The following is a 19,326-nucleotide window of genomic DNA, read 5'->3' as shown; positions in this document are numbered from 1 at the left end:
AAGTTTTTATTCCATTATTGATTTTGACTCTTCAGGTGAATGTAATTTTGTGCAATGTTTAGTAACATTTGTAGTATGGAAACTTTATTAACTAGTGATCTCACTTCACAAATTCCATGTTACAAGTGTTGAGAAATTTATATTAAAGCAATCTGTGAGTATCTGTCGTTTGATTTGTTTTGATGCCTTTGATATGCCAGTCAGTGGTTTACGGAGTGCACACCTTACATTTATTCAATTTGCCCATTGCATATTTTGAAATGACCAGAAGTTCTGATGCTGAAAAAATAAATGGTTCAAAATTATCCTTAAGGCCACACCAATTTTATATCTTGTTCCACAGATTTATGTCATCAGAAAACCTTAAGGAAGGAGGGGGAAAAAAATAGACAAAGCATCAGTCAAAGCAAGAAAAAACAATGAGTTACCGTCTTAACTCTTTTGGTTAAAAAAAAATTGAGTGAATTTAGGTTTCATACAGATTTCAAGTTTATTTCACATACATCACATTGTCTTTAGGAATGTATTTTTCGAGCAGCAAAAGTCACTTTGTATTTTCTTTTTCTTTTTCTTGAAAAAATATAACCGTCTGTTCTGTAATACATGTACAAGAAATAGAATTGGTCTGGCCTAATGTGTGGACCAGCAGACTCTAACTCTCATCAAATAAACTCTCATGATAACTCTTAACTCATTCTTTTTTAAACTACCTACTGCTACTACTACCTACTACTACTGCTGCTGCTGCTGCTGCTGCTGCTGCTGCTGCTACTGCTGCTGCTGCTGCTGCTGCTGCTGCTGCTGCTGCTACCTACTACTGCTTGTATTTAGTGTGATATGATGCAGGTACCACATATGTTGGAAAACAGAGAAGATAAGAAAACGGATTTGATTATTGGGTATAATGAAACATTACTTATCAGCTGTTGCATGTCTCAACTCTACCAGTACCAATGCACTTGGTACTTACATTAGGGTATATAGTGTAGCTACACTAGCACAAGTGAACCCTAATGTAGTGGTCTTGTTTGGTAACAACCATGTTCTGATACTTACATGTTTCAGCTCGAACTTCAAGTGTACAGACGTTTGATTCCCTAGACTTTGCCCGCTATTCTGATGATGGAGAAAGACAAGTTGATGAGAGAGTGGCTGGTATGTTATGTCAATATAGTACAATATAGGAGTGAAGAAACTGGTTCAGTATGCCTTTCTAACATTTAATTTGGTTTATATCTAATGCAGTATTTAGGTAATATATGTAGGTTCATGATTAGCCAAATGAACAAATTCAGTGCAGCTGAGTATGTTGAGTTTTGTGCCTTAATTGTAACAAGATCTTCTGATCTTTAGGTTGAATCACAAAGTTGCCTTGACTATGACTCCTTGGCAAACAACACAATTGGAATTTATGGTTGTTTATATCTTCATTTTACCAATACTGACATAGATTCTAAAAGATATATCATGAAAATCAGCTGCTGTAGCTACTAATGTGGACCTATCTCATCTCTTTCAGTGTTAGAATTTGAATTACGAAAGGCACAGGAGACAATAAAATCTTTACGAGCTACTCTGACAAGAGAAGCAGGTATGTAGCTGCTGCATTCACAAACCAAATGTTTTACCTAAACCAGTTTAAGTCGAGTTTTCTTCAGGAATGAAGCAAGTTTTTGTTGCTGTCAGGAGAAATAGTTTCATAATAGTTGAAATATACGAATGACAGTGCTCTTTTCTTCTGGCTCATACAGACAATTTTGCCATTAACTGTCAGATTTCTTACTCTAATAAGAATTTTACTCCCATCATCAAGCATCAGATAGTTATACTTTTTTCCCACTATGATGTTCTACATTATGGACAGGTTATTTTTGTCATATTGAATATAATCTTTATCATATTCTTATTTGACACTGGTAAAGACAATTGTGTTGTACGGTTTCAGAAAATGAGATTGTGTCTCCTGACACAGAGAAGAACCTTGCAGGTGGCGTTAGTGTCGAGGACAACATAAAGCCTCTTGAACAGCGAGCTCTAAACTTCCTAGTGAACGAGTATCTGCTGCTTAATGACAACAAGATCACATCAGTCACATTCTCTGAAGAGAATGAGGAACAAGTAAGTCACGGAGAATGGTGTTCACAAAACTTGGGGATTGTTGGAGTAGCCTAGTGGTCAAAGTGTTGGCTTGTCACATCGAAAGGTCTGGGTTCAATTCCTGTCATGGGTGCAATGTGTGAAGCCCATTTCAGGTATGCCCAACCAGCTGAAATATTCCCTAAAAGTGACGTAAAACCAAACTCACTTACAGAACTGTGTGGTGCTAAAGATCACATATACTCTAGTAGGGTACAATTACAAAATCACTTGCTGACATCGCTATAAATGAAACCCTGCCACAGCTTTTTAGTAACTTTTAAGCGCTTGGTATTAATTAACCACAAGTTTGTTTTTTTTTTAAAAAATGGGTGTTCCGTTTATGACTAACCAGAAGTCTTTCATATGCAGTGATAAAAAGAGTACCAAAACATTGAGTTTAGTGGTCCTTTAAGATAACTGTAGCATGTAGGAAATGTGATATATTAACAGAGATCGATCACATGACTTGTGTTTATGTATCTGCTGGTTTATGTATATTCATGGTTTCATGCAGGTTGAACATCTACATAGAACATGTACATCACACATTTGTCTTTGTTACCACATGAAAAAACATATTTGTTGCCTGTTTATGCAAACTTCAGCCAATATTTCTTGATTGGACCAGAAGAAACTATATTCAGTAGTGCTCAAAATTAATAGTCATGATTGAAAGACCAGCTTTCTCTCAGTTTTATTTTGCTCCAGAATACTGAAGAACTAGTTCAAAATTAAACCCCTCTATTACTGCCAAATATGAGGACTACCTCTTCAGATTTATATGTATGCACTGTTTATTAGTATCAGCAAATGTGCCAGGCTTCCTGCCCACCATATCTGAACCAGTTTCCCATGTGTATCAGGACTTCGAGGACTGGGATGACGTAGGACTGAACATACCACGACCTCCAGATCTCCTGCGCCTATTCCGTGACTATGGCAACCATATCATGCCAACCAAGGAGACACAGGAAGTGGCTTGCGAGGCTGACTTGGAGGATGAAGACTTCCAAGAGCGGCAGCAGGATTGGCAGCTGATCCGAGAACAAATGGTTAGCATTGGGGATTATTATAGGGGATGTCAGGGATTGTTGTTGTAGACGTCTGGGACTGTTGTTTGGGATGTCAGGGATTGTTGTTGGGGATGACACGTTTTGTTGTTGCTGATGTCAGTGATTGTTGGAGATCAGAGGGATTGTTATTGGGGATGACAGTGATTGTTGTTGGCGATGACAGGGATTGTTGTTGGCTATGTCAGTGATTGTTGGAGGAGTATCAGGGATTGTTGTTGGAGATCTCAGGGATTGCTGTTGGGGATGATAGGGATTGTTGTTGTCATGGATTTTTGTTGTGGATGTCATGGATTGTTGTTGTAGATGTCATGGATTGTTGTTAGAGATGTCATGGATTGTTGGGGAAGATGGGGACTGTTCCTGGAAATGACAGGGATTGTTGTAGGGGTGTCAGGGATTGTTGTTGGAGATGTCATGGATTGTTGTTGAGTGTGACAGGGTTTGTAGTTGGAGATGTCAGGGGTTGTTGGGGATGATGGGGATTGTTGCTGGAGATGACAGGGATTGTTGGAGGGGTGTCAGGGATTGTTGTTGGAGATATCAGGGATTGTTGTTGGGAATGTTTTTTCTATTGGGACTGTTACTGTTTCATTGCTCCCATGGGAGGAGCAGGGGATTATTTTCCCTTGGTGCAGTGTGAAAATAAGATCATGTTGTACCTCCATTTGTGACTAGAGGATGAACGTCAGGTTTATGTGTCACTGCATAGGAGATTGTGAAACTTGAAATGACTGTATGTCAATTTTGTTCAGGAGAGCAAGATCTCAGAGCTTGAGGAGCAAGTCCAGATGATTGCACAAGAAAACGATGTTCTGTCACAGCAAGTCAGTATACTCAAGATGTAAGTTGCTCCCACAGGTACTGACTTCCACTGTAGGGATCACATGTCAGCCATGTTGCCACAAGTCACTATACAGAGTTGCATCTCTTGGGCACATCCAAAACCAGCTTAAATTCTTGCCTGTCTTGCCTATTCCAGTTACCTTGTATCAAAGTGTTGTCTTGTCACGCCAAAGACCCGTTCTATTCCCCACATTAGTACAATATGTGAAGCCCATTTCTTGTGTCCCCCACCATGATATTGCTAAACATGGTGAAAACCATTTTGATTTTCTCACTCATACAGTACAGTCCCCCTTTTTTCAATTGTTTGTCAGGTCACCTCTGAAGACCACCCCTGTGAATCACTCCACGCCAGTAGCTCACACGGTTGAGCCAGCCATGACCAGTTCTGTGACACATAATGGCCAGCCAGGCAGTGACAGCCGTGAAGACTTGCAGCCAAATGAAGATCCTACAGTGGAGGAAATGTCTGGCCAGTCAGACTCTCTGAATCTCAATGCACTTGCCATAACCCAGAACCATATAGGAGGTGAAGCTGATGGACATTCAGGGGGAGATAACTGTGTCACCTCCTGTGATCGTGTTGATGGGGATGGTCAGTTATCAGTAGGAGGAGATGCTACCACCACAGACAAAGTGACAGATAGGTAAGGTAAAGCCTAGTAATTGGAAGGGGTTGTCCTTCAGGTTATCTGCCTATGTGGATGCCAGAAACTGCTGTGGGAATTCCAAGGTATTTGTTATGTTAGGAGTCACTTTTGTAATAGATGTAGTTTATGCATAAATCCTATATTTCTCGGACCACTGGCTAACTTTTTTTTAATCAATGACTTTAGTATGTTCTCATGTTCCGTGCCTTGTATCAAATGTTCTTGTTCCTATTGTTTATGGCTAGATTTAGAAATGGATGTATCCTTTCATGCCATGCATATAGGTCAAACTGATGTTCTTGTATGATCTTCTATGAACTGTAGATTAGAGGTTTACTTTCTGATATGAATATGAGATGATGACTTTGTTTGATGACTTTGAAAATAAGCAGCAAACCCAACTTTTAACTTCTTTTCTGTCTGTGATTATCTCCCTCACTGCCTGTGATTATCTCCTTCACTGCCTGTAATTATCTCCTTCACTGTCTGTGATTATCTCCTTCACTGCCTGTGATTATCTCCTTCACTGTCTGTGATTATCTCCTTCACTGCCTGTGATTGTATCCTTCACTGTCTGTGATTATCTCCTTCACTGTCTGTGATTATCTCCTCCACTGACAATTGTCTGTTTTACAGGAAAATGTCTCCAGCATTTAGGAAAGCTTTGCAGGATCTGGCTTTCCATGTTTCCAGGGATAACAGGATTGTTGCTGAGGTAATCTGACCTGAAATTCACAAACTGATTTATCTGTAGAGTAACCAGGGTTTGCACATACTTGTCGAGGCCAAAGACATGGTTATGAGTGTAGTTAAATGGTTACAGGATGTCCAGAGTGAATTTGGGCACACCTAGATATCCAAGTTGTCATGCATAATAAAACCCTTGTTTAATGGTAGTCAGGCATGTTTAAAGATTGATCTCCTCGTGTATGGGTCTTCTTCATAAAAAAAACAAATTTACAGTTTTGGGAGTGTTTAGGTTTCTATTCCCCCGTCATATAATGCGGGGGGGGATATAGTCAATGTTTTGTCTGTTCGTCCGTCCGACGATCCATAATGATTTTGTTTCTGGAGCATAACTCAGAAACCGTTCAATATTGTTCGACCAAACTTCATAGATATAGTAATCTCAGCCTATGGTTGTGCCTTTTACTATTTACAGATTTTTGGCATTTATATTCTTTTTGTTTTTCCATGGAACATTTTGGTGTTAGTCATAGGGTGGGGTGGGCTTCGTTTCCGGAGCAGAACTCCAAAACCGTTCGATATTTTTCTGCAAAACTTGGTAGATGTATTAATCAGAACTTGAAGTGGTGCCATTTGCTATGTACAGGTTTTTGTGATTTGTTATTTTCTTGGTTTCCATGGAAATGTTTCAGATCTAGTCTGAAAAGTGAGAGGTGTGTTTCGTTTTGGGAGCAGAACTCCAAAACCGTTCAATATTTTTCTGCAAAACTTGGTACATATATCAATCAGAACCTTAAGTGGTGCCTTTTGCTATGTACAGGTTTTTGTGATTTATTATTTTCTCAGTTTCCATGGAAATGTTTCGAGTCTCAAAATGAAGGGATGGGCTGTTTGCTGGAGCAGAACTCCAAAACCGTTCAATATTTTTCTGCAAAACTTGGAAGATATATCAATCGGAACCTAAAGTGGTGGCTTTTTGCTATGTACAGGATCTTGTGATTTATCATTTTTTCGGTTTCCATGGAAACATTTTGGACCTAGTCTGAAAAGTAAGAGGTGTGTTTCGTTTCCAGAGCAGAACTCAAAAACTTCTTAATATCTGTCAGTAAAACTTGGCAGATATGTGTGGCAGACTCCAAAGTGATGCCTTGTGGTTTATAAAAGTTTTTGTGATGTATCATTTTCTTGGTTTCCATGGAAACGTTTCAGACTTAGTCTCAAAGTGGAGGGATGGGTTTTGTTCTCAGAGCACAACTCGAAAACCATTTCATATCTTTCAACAGATCTTGGCAGATATATGAGACAGATCTTGAAATTGTGACTTTGCTGATTACAGATATATGGCATTTATATTTTTCATGAATTCCATGGAAACGATTCAAACGTAGTCTAAAAAAACAATCAGTAACTGTCAGATGATTTGTCCTTTCAAACATGTGGGGACCGGGGGGATATGTCATCTTCTGATGACTCTTGTTTCACCTTCCTGGAATGCTACTAAACCATTGAGAGACACTGAATGCAGCAACAACAATTACAAGATGAACAGACTTTTATTATAGCCATTTCAGATGACAGATTATTACCAGGTACTCTCGTTGGTATGAGGGCGGTGGGTTAGTCTAGTGGTTATAGCGTTTGCCCACCATGCCAATGGCCTGGGATTGCCTCCCACATGGGTACACGGTGTGAAATGCATCCCTGGTGTCATGCGTGATGTTTCTGGAATATTGATGAAAGCGGTGTTTGGCTAAATTCACTCACTCATTCACTCTTGTTGGCACACTTTAATTCAAAGGGTGCATGTAAATTTCACCAAATACATTTCAGTCTGATTTCTGTATCCTATATCTTGGGTAGTTTCTATACCTTATTCTTCAGCAGATTCTGTATCCAGTGCATCCTAGGCTTTTGTTGTCAATTATATATGTCAGATACATTCTTTGTATTGTATGTACTTCTGTACCCAGATGTCCAAGATGAGTCAAGGAGAAGGAGTTGTGTCCATGTTGGGCAGATGTCTCCCGCATATCGTCCCCAATGTCCTCTTGGCCAAGCGTGAGGTGAGACAGCGATATTTCTACTCCCTCTGGGTTGTAAACACATCACTGACATGGTGTTTGGGCAGTAATAATAAGTCCAGACCATTATAAACAATAACATAAAGAAAAATCCTCCAAAATAGACACACCTCAAATTACTTTTTATCATACTTGTCAAATTCTGTTTTAAGATACAGTAATGTGAGTGTCAAGAGTTTAGAAGCCATGACATTTATCTATAGTGGATGATCAGACAGCTGGAGACCACAAATCAAGAGTTTCAGCAGAGAAATATAGGAATCAAACATTACAGAGGTTGTTATAGTATGATTCCAGAAGAAGCTTGGAAGTCTAACAGTTGTGAAGATGATGTTAACAAGTTGTGAAGTCACAAGCAATGGATAATGACATACTGAGTTCTCAATACTGAAGCACGAAGGCTTTGATTTAGTGCTTTGCTACTTGCACGGGTGCAATCAAATATTACAAAATGCAACCTTGTTATTAATCTAACTTGCACCAGGAGCAAGTCAATTTTTAAGTTCGTAACTTCTGAGTAAATTGTCTACATATTGCAATAAAAGTAGTGCAACTGGAATTTGGTTTTTAACTTAGGTTGTACCTGGTGAAAGTAGGTTAATACATCTTAAATCAAACCCTGTTGTTTACAATCAGAATGAGAAAACTGACATATACAAATATGGGAAAATTATTATCCTCTACCTTTATACCCTCTCTGTATTGTCCTGTTGCCAGTTTTTTTATTGTAATTGTTTTTACAGGAACTGATCCCCCTCATTTTGTGCACAGCCATGTTACATTCAGACTCGAAGGAGAGAGACAGACTTCTGAACATTCTCTTTAATCTCATCAAGAAGCCAGATGATGAACAAAGGTTGGTTCATACAATAGCTGGACAGTGTTTTCAGTAATTTTATTCTGTACTATAGTTAAGGTAAAATATAAACCTAAAGTGTGCTTCTCACTCTTGTTTTCACAGAATAATCGCATTTGAGGTTTTTGTTTTGGAGGGACAGGTTTTACTTTTCGTTAGTAAGACCGCTTCCCAGGGTTTACTTTTCTTAACTTTATATGAACATCAACATTCAAATGAGTGTTTGAAATCAAGTGAAAAATATCGTTCAAGATGAAACTCACAATGCAAAGGTTTCCCGAATCGGGATTGGAACTGCAATTCTCCTATCCATAGGCAGACGCTCTACCGCACAGCCACCGGGCCAACGAAGATGGTGGGGTTAAAATAATATCTTCTTAAAGTTACTGTCATTAAATTGATTTTACGCGCCCTTCAGTTATTGTTACATAGCTTCATTAAATGATCATCTACATAGTAATTACCCATCATTGACTGTTTATATGTTAGAGAAAACACTTCTTGGTTTTGGTAGACAATGTAAAAGCATCGGGGTCGGGAAATTCCCCTACAGTTTTACATTGTCTACCAAAACCTCAGAGGCGTGTTTTCTCCAATACTTACTTGATGTTACAAGGCCTTCTGTACCTGCCATATCTTTTATGACAGGACTGTGTTGATATTATTGTGGGGTTGACACTCCATGCTTCTTGAAAAATTCTTTTCAAAGACAGATGAAAGTGTGACTCTGGTTGAGTGTGACATTTGATGACGTCTGAAATGTGACTTTTAGCCCCCTCTACAGCTGATAGGCCACTCATATTGGTTTACCATCAACATGTACCTAGGGTACAAAACAATGTATCAAGCTGTAGTTGGATGCTACTTGCTGTTTTCATGTGTACCTCTAGCATATCTATATATACTCTGGGTTTTAATTCTCTTTTCGTAGAGCATGATATTTATCACAGTAACTTACTGCACAGCATCAGGGGAGATAACTGTTTGCACTTGGTTGTCTGACAACCAGAAAATTGGCCTCACACTTTGTACCAATGTGGATAATTGAACCCAGGTCTTCAGTGTGATGAGCAAACGCTTTAACCACTAGGCTACCCCACCGCCCCTTGTAAGATAGGCAATTTTGAGCTTTCCAAAATTGGGGAACACTTAGAAATCATCATGGTACAAATATATCTTATGATGACTATATCTTGCATCATTTTATACCCATTCTTAATTGTGCAATGTGTAATTTTCAGACAAATTATCCTGACAGGGTGTATAGCATTTGCTCAACATGTGGGTCCGACCCGACTGGAGACAGAGCTACTGCCTCAGTGCTGGGAGCAGGTAAGGGGAGATAACTCTCAGATGGTTCCAAGTTGTAGAATGTGTCTGGGTGGATGGCAAATTCTCACTGTAATCTTAAGTGGCTTCATTAATGTTTTTCAAGTCAAGGTAAAGCATACCAGTGAAGAATATAGTTCCCCAACTTGTGCTGATTCATAGAGGGAACTAGACTGGATGGGTAGACTTTTTCCTTCGTTGATTCTCGTACCTCAGTTGTAGATGAGGGAGATACCATTTTTAGCAGTATTCATAGCAGGAACACCTGAAGTGGGCTTTAAACATTGTATCTATGTTGGGAATCATACCTGTGTTTTCAGTGTGATGAGCAAGTGCTTTAACCATTAGTTACCCCAGGTAGATCAAGATCAATGTTATCCTTCAGCAGACTGCCTGGTTGTACAAGCATATAGCATTCCTTTCAGACATTCTTTGTGGTTAATAGGTCCTATTAGTATCATGGCTGCAGAATTATACAAACATATCGCATTCTTCTTACTGCACTCTTGACCTTAAGTTTTAATAGCTCATATCTCTTCTATAAATGTGTCTAGTGCTGAGGCATTTTATTTAACTGGGTCCTGGTGTTTCTGAAGCCAAGTATTGCATTTGAGTGTGTTTGTTTCAGATAAGCCACAAGTATGTGGAGCGACGGCTGCTGGTGGCAGAAGCCTGTGGAGCTCTGGCTTCATACCTCTCGGTAAACTCAGAAACATGTTCACAGTTGTTATGTTGTATAAGAAAGTTGCACTTAAAATATTCATTTCCTATAATGCATAGAAGTAATGTCTGGATTAGCTGCTTGTAGTCTACAGGGCACACCAGGCTTGCAGATAAGTGGTAGTGAATGCTAGAGGTTTTCTCCCAAACTTACTTGCTCATATTGAAGAATGTTGACTTTACTCTGTAAGTTAAGTGTTTGTTTGATTTTAGCAAATGTCATTTTTGTTTGTGCAGCATGAAATCCGCAGTTCGTTGTTGATGTCCATGTTGACGCAAATGCTGCGTGACGACAAGGATGATGATGTGCGGGAAGCTGTGATCAAGAGTCTTGGACTTCTCACGGGATTTATCTGTGATACTGACAAATTTGCTCAGGTGGGTTGATGGCTGAACACATGTACAAAGCTGTCTTAGTGATCGTAACTCCCATACATAAACATTATAAGTTGTTCACTGGTCACAAGGGGGCAATGGGCTCATGTACCCTGGAGGTTTGTTTATGTTTGTTTATGCACTTAAACAAACCTCGAGGGTACATGAGCCCATGGGCCCTGAGGGACCAGTGAACAATGTAGTTATCTTACTGTTTTAATTTTGAACTGTTTGAAGCACTTCTGCTGAATTCGAGGCGAATCCCCATTTTGCAGACAACACAAGGTAAACAGATTTAGAGTTATCTCCGTGCTTCATGCGTGATTCAATGTTATTCGAGACAAAGAAGTACTACGATGAAGCACCAGAAGAGTTCGGAATTCCCAGCGGTGTACATTGAAAATAATACATCTCCTGTAAGCGAGGTACATTGAAAATAATAGAATAGTGCTTAGCCAATCAGAAAGCAACATTCATGAGTGAGGTAAGATAAAAGTCCCTGAATTACTTTACTTTCCCTACTGCCCAGCCCTCCCTGCAATGCTAAACCCCTAAGTGAAGGAAGTCTAGATTTCATCAAGGTCTGAATTTCCCATTTCTTTACTGCCTGGAATGAATCAGTAATAATCTGGATTGATGGGTGAACTGATGCACCTAAATGCTCTGAAAGAAACAACCAAACTCTTAGTAAAATCACAGATGTATTGTGGGTACAGTGGATACTATTGGACACAGTGAATTTTGTTCCTGTGTCCATTCTCTGCATTTCTGTGTACTGGACGTACATTTGCACTCTGTAAAACATGAGGTGTTGCTCATGATGTCAGTCACTCATTTGTCAGTTATTTACAGATTCTGTTTTGTTTGTTTTTGGCTATAAACTTGGCAGTTTTCCAATATTATGATTGTTCTGTGTTGTCAAGACAACACAGTGACTGACATCAAGAGCTGGAAGGACAGACTTGACTAAGACAAGACCACATATGTCTTACTTTATGACTGAGTTGTGAAATAGAATTAAGAATTGAAAATATTTTCTTCATACAAACACATTTGTGTGAAGTTGCCCACAGTTACGTTTGTGATGGTGACTCCATGTATGAGAAGTACAGATACTTGAAAGTCATGAGACTAAGGGGAGACAAGTACAGTAAAATACTTTTATAATGAACCACAAGGGACCACTGAAATTAGTTCTTTATATCCGTAGTTTGCCTCCGGCAATCTGATTGGTTAATAATGCAAACTACAACTTCACGTGGGTGAAAAAGAGTGGAGTGTGTTTTGTACACCAAAGTGTTAGCCAATCAGACTGCCGGAGGTCGGAAACACTCCTTTCAATTCATTCCACATGCTCGTCAAGTCAACACAAGAGGCAAGTGTTGTATCCCACCATTGACGTCTAACTTACTGGTCAGATTTCTTATTGACACTTATTGAGTTTGCTCAATTGACTATTCACACCATTAATTAGTTTTATCTCAGACTGTTGAGGATTTCAAAGTGAGCATCGCTAACTGGCAGTGACACTGATTGAGTTCGCTCTTTGTTATTCACACCATTAATTAGTGTTACCTGGGACTCGTGGGGATTGCAAATCAGTTCACTATAGCCATTAAGTACATTATAGACAATTCGTTATTCACGACTTTTTTATATGATAATATACTTAGGTTAATAGGAGACTTTTAAAACAGTTCGCTATAGCCGTCAGTTGGTTATATCTGTGTTCGTTATAAAAGTATTCTACTGTAGTGTTTGGCAACTGATGTGATTTGTTTCATAATGTTGATGTTTGCTTATCTGTTGAAGTCCTTGTGAATAAGTCAAGATTACATTATTTTCCACCAAGCATTTCAGCATTAGGAACAATCTGGAGATGATATAATTGTGTTCGATTTCAGGGATCTGAACTACTAAAGATTGGGTTGCGCGATTCATCGGAGAAAGTCCAACAAGCTACTCTGCATGTGTTCCTGCCATCGTTCGCGGCATGGGCGTATGAGTTGGGTCGACTGGAACATGAACTGCTGCACTCTGTGTTGCGTGACCTGGAGGAAATAGTTAAGGCACACCTTAATTTGAGGCCTCTGGCCTGTCTAGCTTCACTGACACCTGACTCAAGTTGTAGCTCATGTAGCTGTAGACAGGTCAGGCTGCAATCATGGTCACATGATCAGGTCACATGGTCAGGTCACATGGTCATTGCATCAATTATTTGAATGGAAGTGAGGAAACCAAACAGGGATTGTGTGCTTCCATTATCTTTTGTAAATTTTAGGTTGTTGGGAGCCTTGCAGCTGAAGCGTCGCCTTGTCTCACCAAAGATTTGAGTTTAATTCCCAACATGCATTTTATTCATGTTCATGGCATCTGATGTTTCTAGAATATTTTTAAAGGTACATGATGCAGTGTAAAAGTTGTCATTTTATACATTTTCATCCACAATGACACGGGGTGACTGACTTGCTGTAATTGCTGTAAAGACATTTGGGGGACTATTTTGTCACTGATTATGCACTCTGAGAGTGATGAAGGATGGCTCCAGTTGTTTGGAGTATAAAACATGGAATGAAATAACATAATACCAATGAATTTTTAAAAAAAACGACTTTAAGAAATACTTATTTTGTCTATTTTTTACTTTTTTGTTTTGTAGAGCTATATAAAAGTCTCTGTGACATGCTGCATAGTTATGTTCTGAAATTAAAAATTAATAACTATGTCCATCATGTGACCAACATGTTGACCAATGATTGAGCAGGACATGTATTTCACTCACTCACCCATTCATAGTCTTCATAAATACTTCGTACTGTTAATGTTTTCCTAGTGTGAATTCATAATTGTGCTTATAATATGTATTGAAGTTATTAATCAATATTATTTTACATGCTAATAATACTTGATATGTAATAATTATAATTGTGTGACCTGTAATGTGTTGATTGTTCAGTAATATATTTAAACATTCTCTTGTTAAACATCAGACATGTATCCATATATATCAGCCTCATCGTCAACCAATGTCTTCATCACAGACCCATCTTGAGAATCAACACAACTTGAGTCACGTGTCAGAGCTATTGTGGCTTTACATTTGTTTATTTTGTTTTTTGTTTTTCTTTTCTCACAAGTCCTGTCACAGACAGTTCATGTCTGTGATGGTGACTCCACTGACCTTGTCTCTCCTCATGCCATTGTTTCCAGAGGCCAGAATGGTCAGTGTCTGAAAAAGACAAGATATTAAGAAAACATTTTTGGCTTTTTGGAAATTAGTGAGTAAGGATACGATATACAGATAACTGTATTACAATCATGAGCAACAGTTTGTTACATGTTGTAACATGCTATCAAGCAAGTAGGCTAAGATGAAAGGTTATCATATTTTAGTCCTATTTTGGACCATATGTAGTGAGAAGTCCAACAGACAAATGATTCTGTACTCAGTTTGAAATCAACCCTGAAACAGAAGACCACACAATGAAAAGGGCGATGTCATACTAGATTTTTGTTACGTATGAAAAGTACAGATACTGGAAAGTTGTGAAACTAAGGGGAGACAAGTTAGTGTTTACTTTCAGATGTGCCAAGTTCACGTCACATTCACCTCTCGCGCCTGAGACTCCAACTGTCTGTCTGACCGACCTGACCCAGTGTTGATAGCCTCTCCTTGCTGTGTTCAGTTATTTGGTGGAGGGATCTATCACTGTCTCACTCTCATTGTCTCTGCAGTGCCAAGCTTTCTTAACCAGCATTACTAGACATAGACACATTATTAATGTACACTTGCTTCATGGTTTACAGAATACATGGTTCCCATAGAAACTGTTATCATGGGGTATACCTCGCTACATGTCAACTTTATGTAAAAGATATTTCACTGACAGTGAGAATGATAGTATTATCTTCTGGATGGTAATTTGTTTTATTTCTGAATTTATTGAATACTAAGTCACTTGCTTATTTGTTCTTTGTTGTAATATTTGGCAAAATTGTCACAGATGTCAAACTGAATTGTCACAGATGTCAATCTGATTTCTTTGGGGTATTTTTACTGAGATATCAAACACAGCAATTTCATTGTAAAGGTTTAATCACATTTGATTTGATTTGAAGGTAAGATTGATAATATGTTTGTATATATGATCTCCAGGGTGATACACAGTTTGTGTCAGTGAAGTATTTGTGTAATACCTCATGATGATATGTGTTTCAGTATAATATTTCAGGGTGGTATGGTTATGGCAATGGAATCTTTGTAGTTTCAAAGGATGATACACAGTTTATCTCACTGGAATCCATGTATTATCTCAAGGGTGGTATGAAGGTTATCTCATCTGTGTACTAACACAAAGTTTGTCTCACTGGAATAATCTATTATTGGGTGAAGTGCTTAAAAGTATAACTGGGTGATCTGCTTAAAAGTATAACTGGGGTGGTTTGGTAGTATAGTGGTTTAAAGTGTTTCGATTCCACACATGGGTATAATGTGTGAAGCCCATTTCTGGTGTTCCAACACCATAATATTGCTGGAATATTGCTAAGAGCGACATAAAAACATTTTCACTCACTAAAAGTAATAATTAACTGGGTGATAGGCTTAAAATTATACCTGGATGATCTGCTTAATGGTAGAGAGTGTGTCTCACTGGAATATATAGAATAGTGCACTATGTCACTGATATCTGTGCCTCACTGTCTGTATCCTGGGGGTTTGTTCTTCTGTTTCTCACTGGAATCCAGGCCCCCTTTCACAAGCCTTAGCTCTAAGATTAACATAGTGCACATACATTAATTTTGACTTTCAATAATGCTAAGACTGCTTTATGCAAGTTAGTCCATGGTATAACTCATTCTATATCAGTGGCATCATGTCAGCATTATCAGAATTATCACCATTCATCTAACTAGTATCTTGTCTGGGCATTTTATCATCTGTTTCCAAGAAGCTTTGCAGCAATCACAAATGACATCTCTTTGGACAGGAACATTTTGGTCCATGTATGTATTACATCAGCTGAGGTTCATAGTTCATCTGACAGTTTCATCATTATCTAAGTGTCACCTAAAGGATGATATATGTTAAATGTAAAATCAGAAGGGAGTTTTACCTGAGAAGTGCATTACCTAAGTAGAGAGTTACCTGAGAAAGGTATTACATTAGTAGAGAGTTACCTGAGAAGTGCATTACCTAAGTAGAGATTTACCTGAGAAGTGCATTACCTAAGTAGAGAGTTACCTGAGAAGGGCATTACATTAGTAGAGAGTTACCTGAGAAAGGTATTACATTAGTAGAGAGTTACCTGAGAAGTGCATTACCTAAGTAGAGATTTACCTGAGAAGGGCATTACCTAAGTAGAGAGTTACCTGAGAAGGGCATTACATTAGTAGAGAGTTACCTGAGAAAGGTATTACATTAGTAGAGAGTTACCTGAGAAATGCATTACCTAAGTAGAGAGTTACCTGGGAAGGGCATTACATTAGTAGAGAGTTACCTGAGAAGTGCATTACCTAAGTAGAGAGTTACCTGAGAAGGATATTACCTAAGTAGAGACCTACCTGAGAAGGGTTTTACTAGCTCTCTGAAAAAGGCATTACATGAGTACATAGTTACTTGCAAATGGTGTTACTTGAATAGATTTACCTTAGTGGAGAGTTAACAGCAAGGGGTGTTACCAGTCAGGGTCTGTAAACCATGAACCTGGTGTCACTGTGACACTGTAGTACGTTGCTGTAGGACGCACTGTGTGAAGAACTCCACCCAACTGGGCCTGCCTCACTGGCTCACACAAAGGACATTCTTATATGTTGTTTATTCCATTCCTTTCATTCTGATTAACAGTGACATTTTGTATAATAGACAATAATTCCATAATGTTATAAATGTATATTATAGATATTGTAACTATCTATAGATTGTTCTATAAATGTTTACATTGATAAATAATAATATATTTTCATAATATTGTTCACTTAGTTGATGGTGATGTGTATTATATACTTGCTAATTTCTATCTATTAATTACAGATATGACACATTTTTGTTATCTCCCTTTAGGGTGCTCTCCTGATACAGAAAACAACTAACAGCACAACACTTCCTCTGGATGAGAGTCGATTCTTGATCCTTGTGAAAGAATTGACAGAGTTGCTCCCCTTCCAATTTGTTTCCGTCCTTGAAAGTGGTCCATTTCTCAAACACATGGAATCAGTTAGTGAAGATGTGGAAGATATTGACAGTGAGTCCATGACGTACTTGTTTACAGAAACTCTGTAGCATAATCAATTTACAATTATCTTGCAGTTGAATGAACTTTTCAACTAACAGTCCAGTTTGTACAAAATTAAGAATCACATATCATCAGAAATTATTTTGACAGAAAACTGATCGTTGTTTTTGTAATACTGTGTCCAGGTTCCTGATACCTAATTGTTTATTGTCCAATTTGATCAATGTTTTTGTAATAGTGTGTCCAGATTCCTAATGCCTAATTATCCACTTTCTGATCTGATCATTGTTTTTGTAATACAGTGTCCAGATTCCCAATGCCCAATTGTCCGCTGTCTGACCTGAGTGTCATTCTGGGAGGCAAGCAAGAGTTGTCTACCCTTGTCCACCTGTATGCTGAACACCTGTCACAAGAATGGTTTGAACCTTGGGAGCAGCTCAACTGGGTTGTAAATAATCTGTAAGTATCCTTGATAAAGTCTGCACATGGTCTTACAGCATCCAAACCTCACAGGTTTTAATATAATGAACAGCTAAAGTTAGGGGTAATATGTTTGGGGAATGTTTTTTTATGGAAATGAGTTGTCACATTTTCATTAAATTATACCCAAATGTTGATCCCTAACTCTTTTTGTTCAATATAGATTTCAAGGGTCATGTTTGTCCTGAGGACATACTTGTGGAGAGACTGATGACTTGGTTGTAGAAGGATGGTTGGGTAGACTAGTTGTCATGCTATAGACCTGGGTTCGATTTCTGACATATGTTCAATGTGGGAACCCTCTTTCTGGTGTCCCCTGCCATTATATTATAAGTGGCGTAAAAACATTCTCCCCCTCCCTCACACACATTCACTTGGTTGCATGACATTGTCTTAGACAACGCCTAATTTAAAACACTTGTTTGTCCGAGCCATATCCTATCTTTCACAGATGGCAGTTATACAAGGCTTAGACAGTCATAGAAATTGTCCAAGTTTCTAGCAAAGCCACTCAGCTTAAAATCTTATTACATCCCTGTGAGGCACAGATACCAGTGAAAGATAGATTTGTGAAAGGGGACCTAGATTCTAGTGTGAGATACACAAGAACAGACCCCCAAGATACGGACAGTGAGGGACAGATACCAGTGACCTAGTGTACTATTCAATAGATTCAAGAGAGACTCACTGGTGTAGTGGTTAGCATGCTGGCCTCTCATGTCAAAAGGTCAGGTTGAAATCACGTGTGTTGAGACACACTAAAATTGTTACCTTGGTTTCATACTGTATTGTGTCCCTGGGCAGGGCACTTCATCCACACTTCACCCAGTCCACCCGTCTGTTTAAGATGGGTGCCTAAGTAACGGATGTATCAACCTATGCGGTTGCACAAAGCCCTTAGTAGTGGCTTTGAAACAGTTCCATCTGGAATAATGTAATGCCAGAGAACAGCATTGCTTTGGATCCTAGGTGCAAAAATTAGCATTGTTATTAGCTGAATGTGTCCATTCCTCAACTGGGCGTGTTAGCTTAATTGAATGCGTCCCTTCCTTCCCCGAGCATGTTAACTGAACTGAGTGCATCCCTTCCTCCCCTGAGTGTGTTATCTTACCTGAATGTGTCCTTCCTCCCCTGAGCATGTTAACTTACCTGAATGTGTCCCTTCCTCCCCTGAGCGTGGTATCTTAACTGAATGTGTCCCTTCCTTCCCCGAGCATGTTAACTGAACTGAGTGCGTCCCTTCTTCCCCGAGCATGTTATCTGAACTGAGTGCGTCCCTTCCTCCCCTGAGCGTGTTATCTTAACAGAATGTGTCCCTTCCTCCCCTTAGCATGTTATCTGAACAGAATGTGTCCCTTCCTCCCCTGAGCGTGTTATCTTAACTGAGTGCATCCCTTCCTCCCCTGAGCGTGTTATCTTAACTGAGTGCATCCCTTCCTCCCCTTAGCGTGTTATCTGAACTGAGTGCGTCCCTTCCTCCCCTGAGCGTGTTATCTTAACAGAATGTGTCCCTTCCTCCCCTTAGCGTGTTATCTGAACTGAGTGCGTCCCTTCCTCCCCTGAGCGTGTTATCTTAACAGAATGTGTCCCTTCCTCCCCTGAGCGTGTTATCTTAACTGAGTGCATCCCTTCCTCCCCTGAGCGTGTTATCTTAACAGAATGTGTCCCTTCCTCCCCTAAGCGTGTTATCTTAACTGAGTGCATCCCTTCCTCCCCTGAGCGTGTTATCTTAACTGAGTGCATCCCTTCCTCCCCTGAGCGTGTTATCATAACAGAATGTGTCCCTTCCTCCCCTGAGCGTGTTATCTTAACTGAGTGCGTCCCTTCCTCCCCTGAGCGTGTTATCTTAACAGAATGTGT

At 39.1% G+C, this 19,326-nt stretch overlaps 1 protein-coding gene across 1 annotated transcript in view; it reads left to right on the top strand.

The window, feature by feature from the left end:
• LOC137258996 (RAB11-binding protein RELCH homolog) overlaps nucleotides 1-19,326 on the top strand; it is a 166,973-nt gene that overhangs the window by 1,898 nt on the left and 145,749 nt on the right. The window contains exons 2-16 of the mRNA XM_067796698.1: nucleotides 1,066-1,155; nucleotides 1,520-1,591; nucleotides 1,946-2,118; nucleotides 3,003-3,191; nucleotides 3,965-4,053; nucleotides 4,370-4,702; nucleotides 5,342-5,420; nucleotides 7,363-7,455; nucleotides 8,217-8,329; nucleotides 9,571-9,661; nucleotides 10,287-10,358; nucleotides 10,616-10,756; nucleotides 12,658-12,822; nucleotides 16,815-16,995; nucleotides 17,289-17,445. Coding sequence (XP_067652799.1) covers nucleotides 1,066-1,155; nucleotides 1,520-1,591; nucleotides 1,946-2,118; nucleotides 3,003-3,191; nucleotides 3,965-4,053; nucleotides 4,370-4,702; nucleotides 5,342-5,420; nucleotides 7,363-7,455; nucleotides 8,217-8,329; nucleotides 9,571-9,661; nucleotides 10,287-10,358; nucleotides 10,616-10,756; nucleotides 12,658-12,822; nucleotides 16,815-16,995; nucleotides 17,289-17,445 — 2,038 coding nt within the window. The remainder of the gene's footprint in view (nucleotides 1-1,065; nucleotides 1,156-1,519; nucleotides 1,592-1,945; nucleotides 2,119-3,002; nucleotides 3,192-3,964; nucleotides 4,054-4,369; nucleotides 4,703-5,341; nucleotides 5,421-7,362; nucleotides 7,456-8,216; nucleotides 8,330-9,570; nucleotides 9,662-10,286; nucleotides 10,359-10,615; nucleotides 10,757-12,657; nucleotides 12,823-16,814; nucleotides 16,996-17,288; nucleotides 17,446-19,326) is intronic.

The sequence above is a fragment of the Haliotis asinina genome, chromosome 12, assembly GCF_037392515.1.
Source record: "Haliotis asinina isolate JCU_RB_2024 chromosome 12, JCU_Hal_asi_v2, whole genome shotgun sequence".
Classification (NCBI taxonomy): Eukaryota; Metazoa; Mollusca; class Gastropoda; order Lepetellida; family Haliotidae; genus Haliotis; species Haliotis asinina.
The sequence above is the reverse complement of the archived record's forward strand: the minus strand, read 5'-3'. Positions and strand labels throughout refer to the sequence as shown.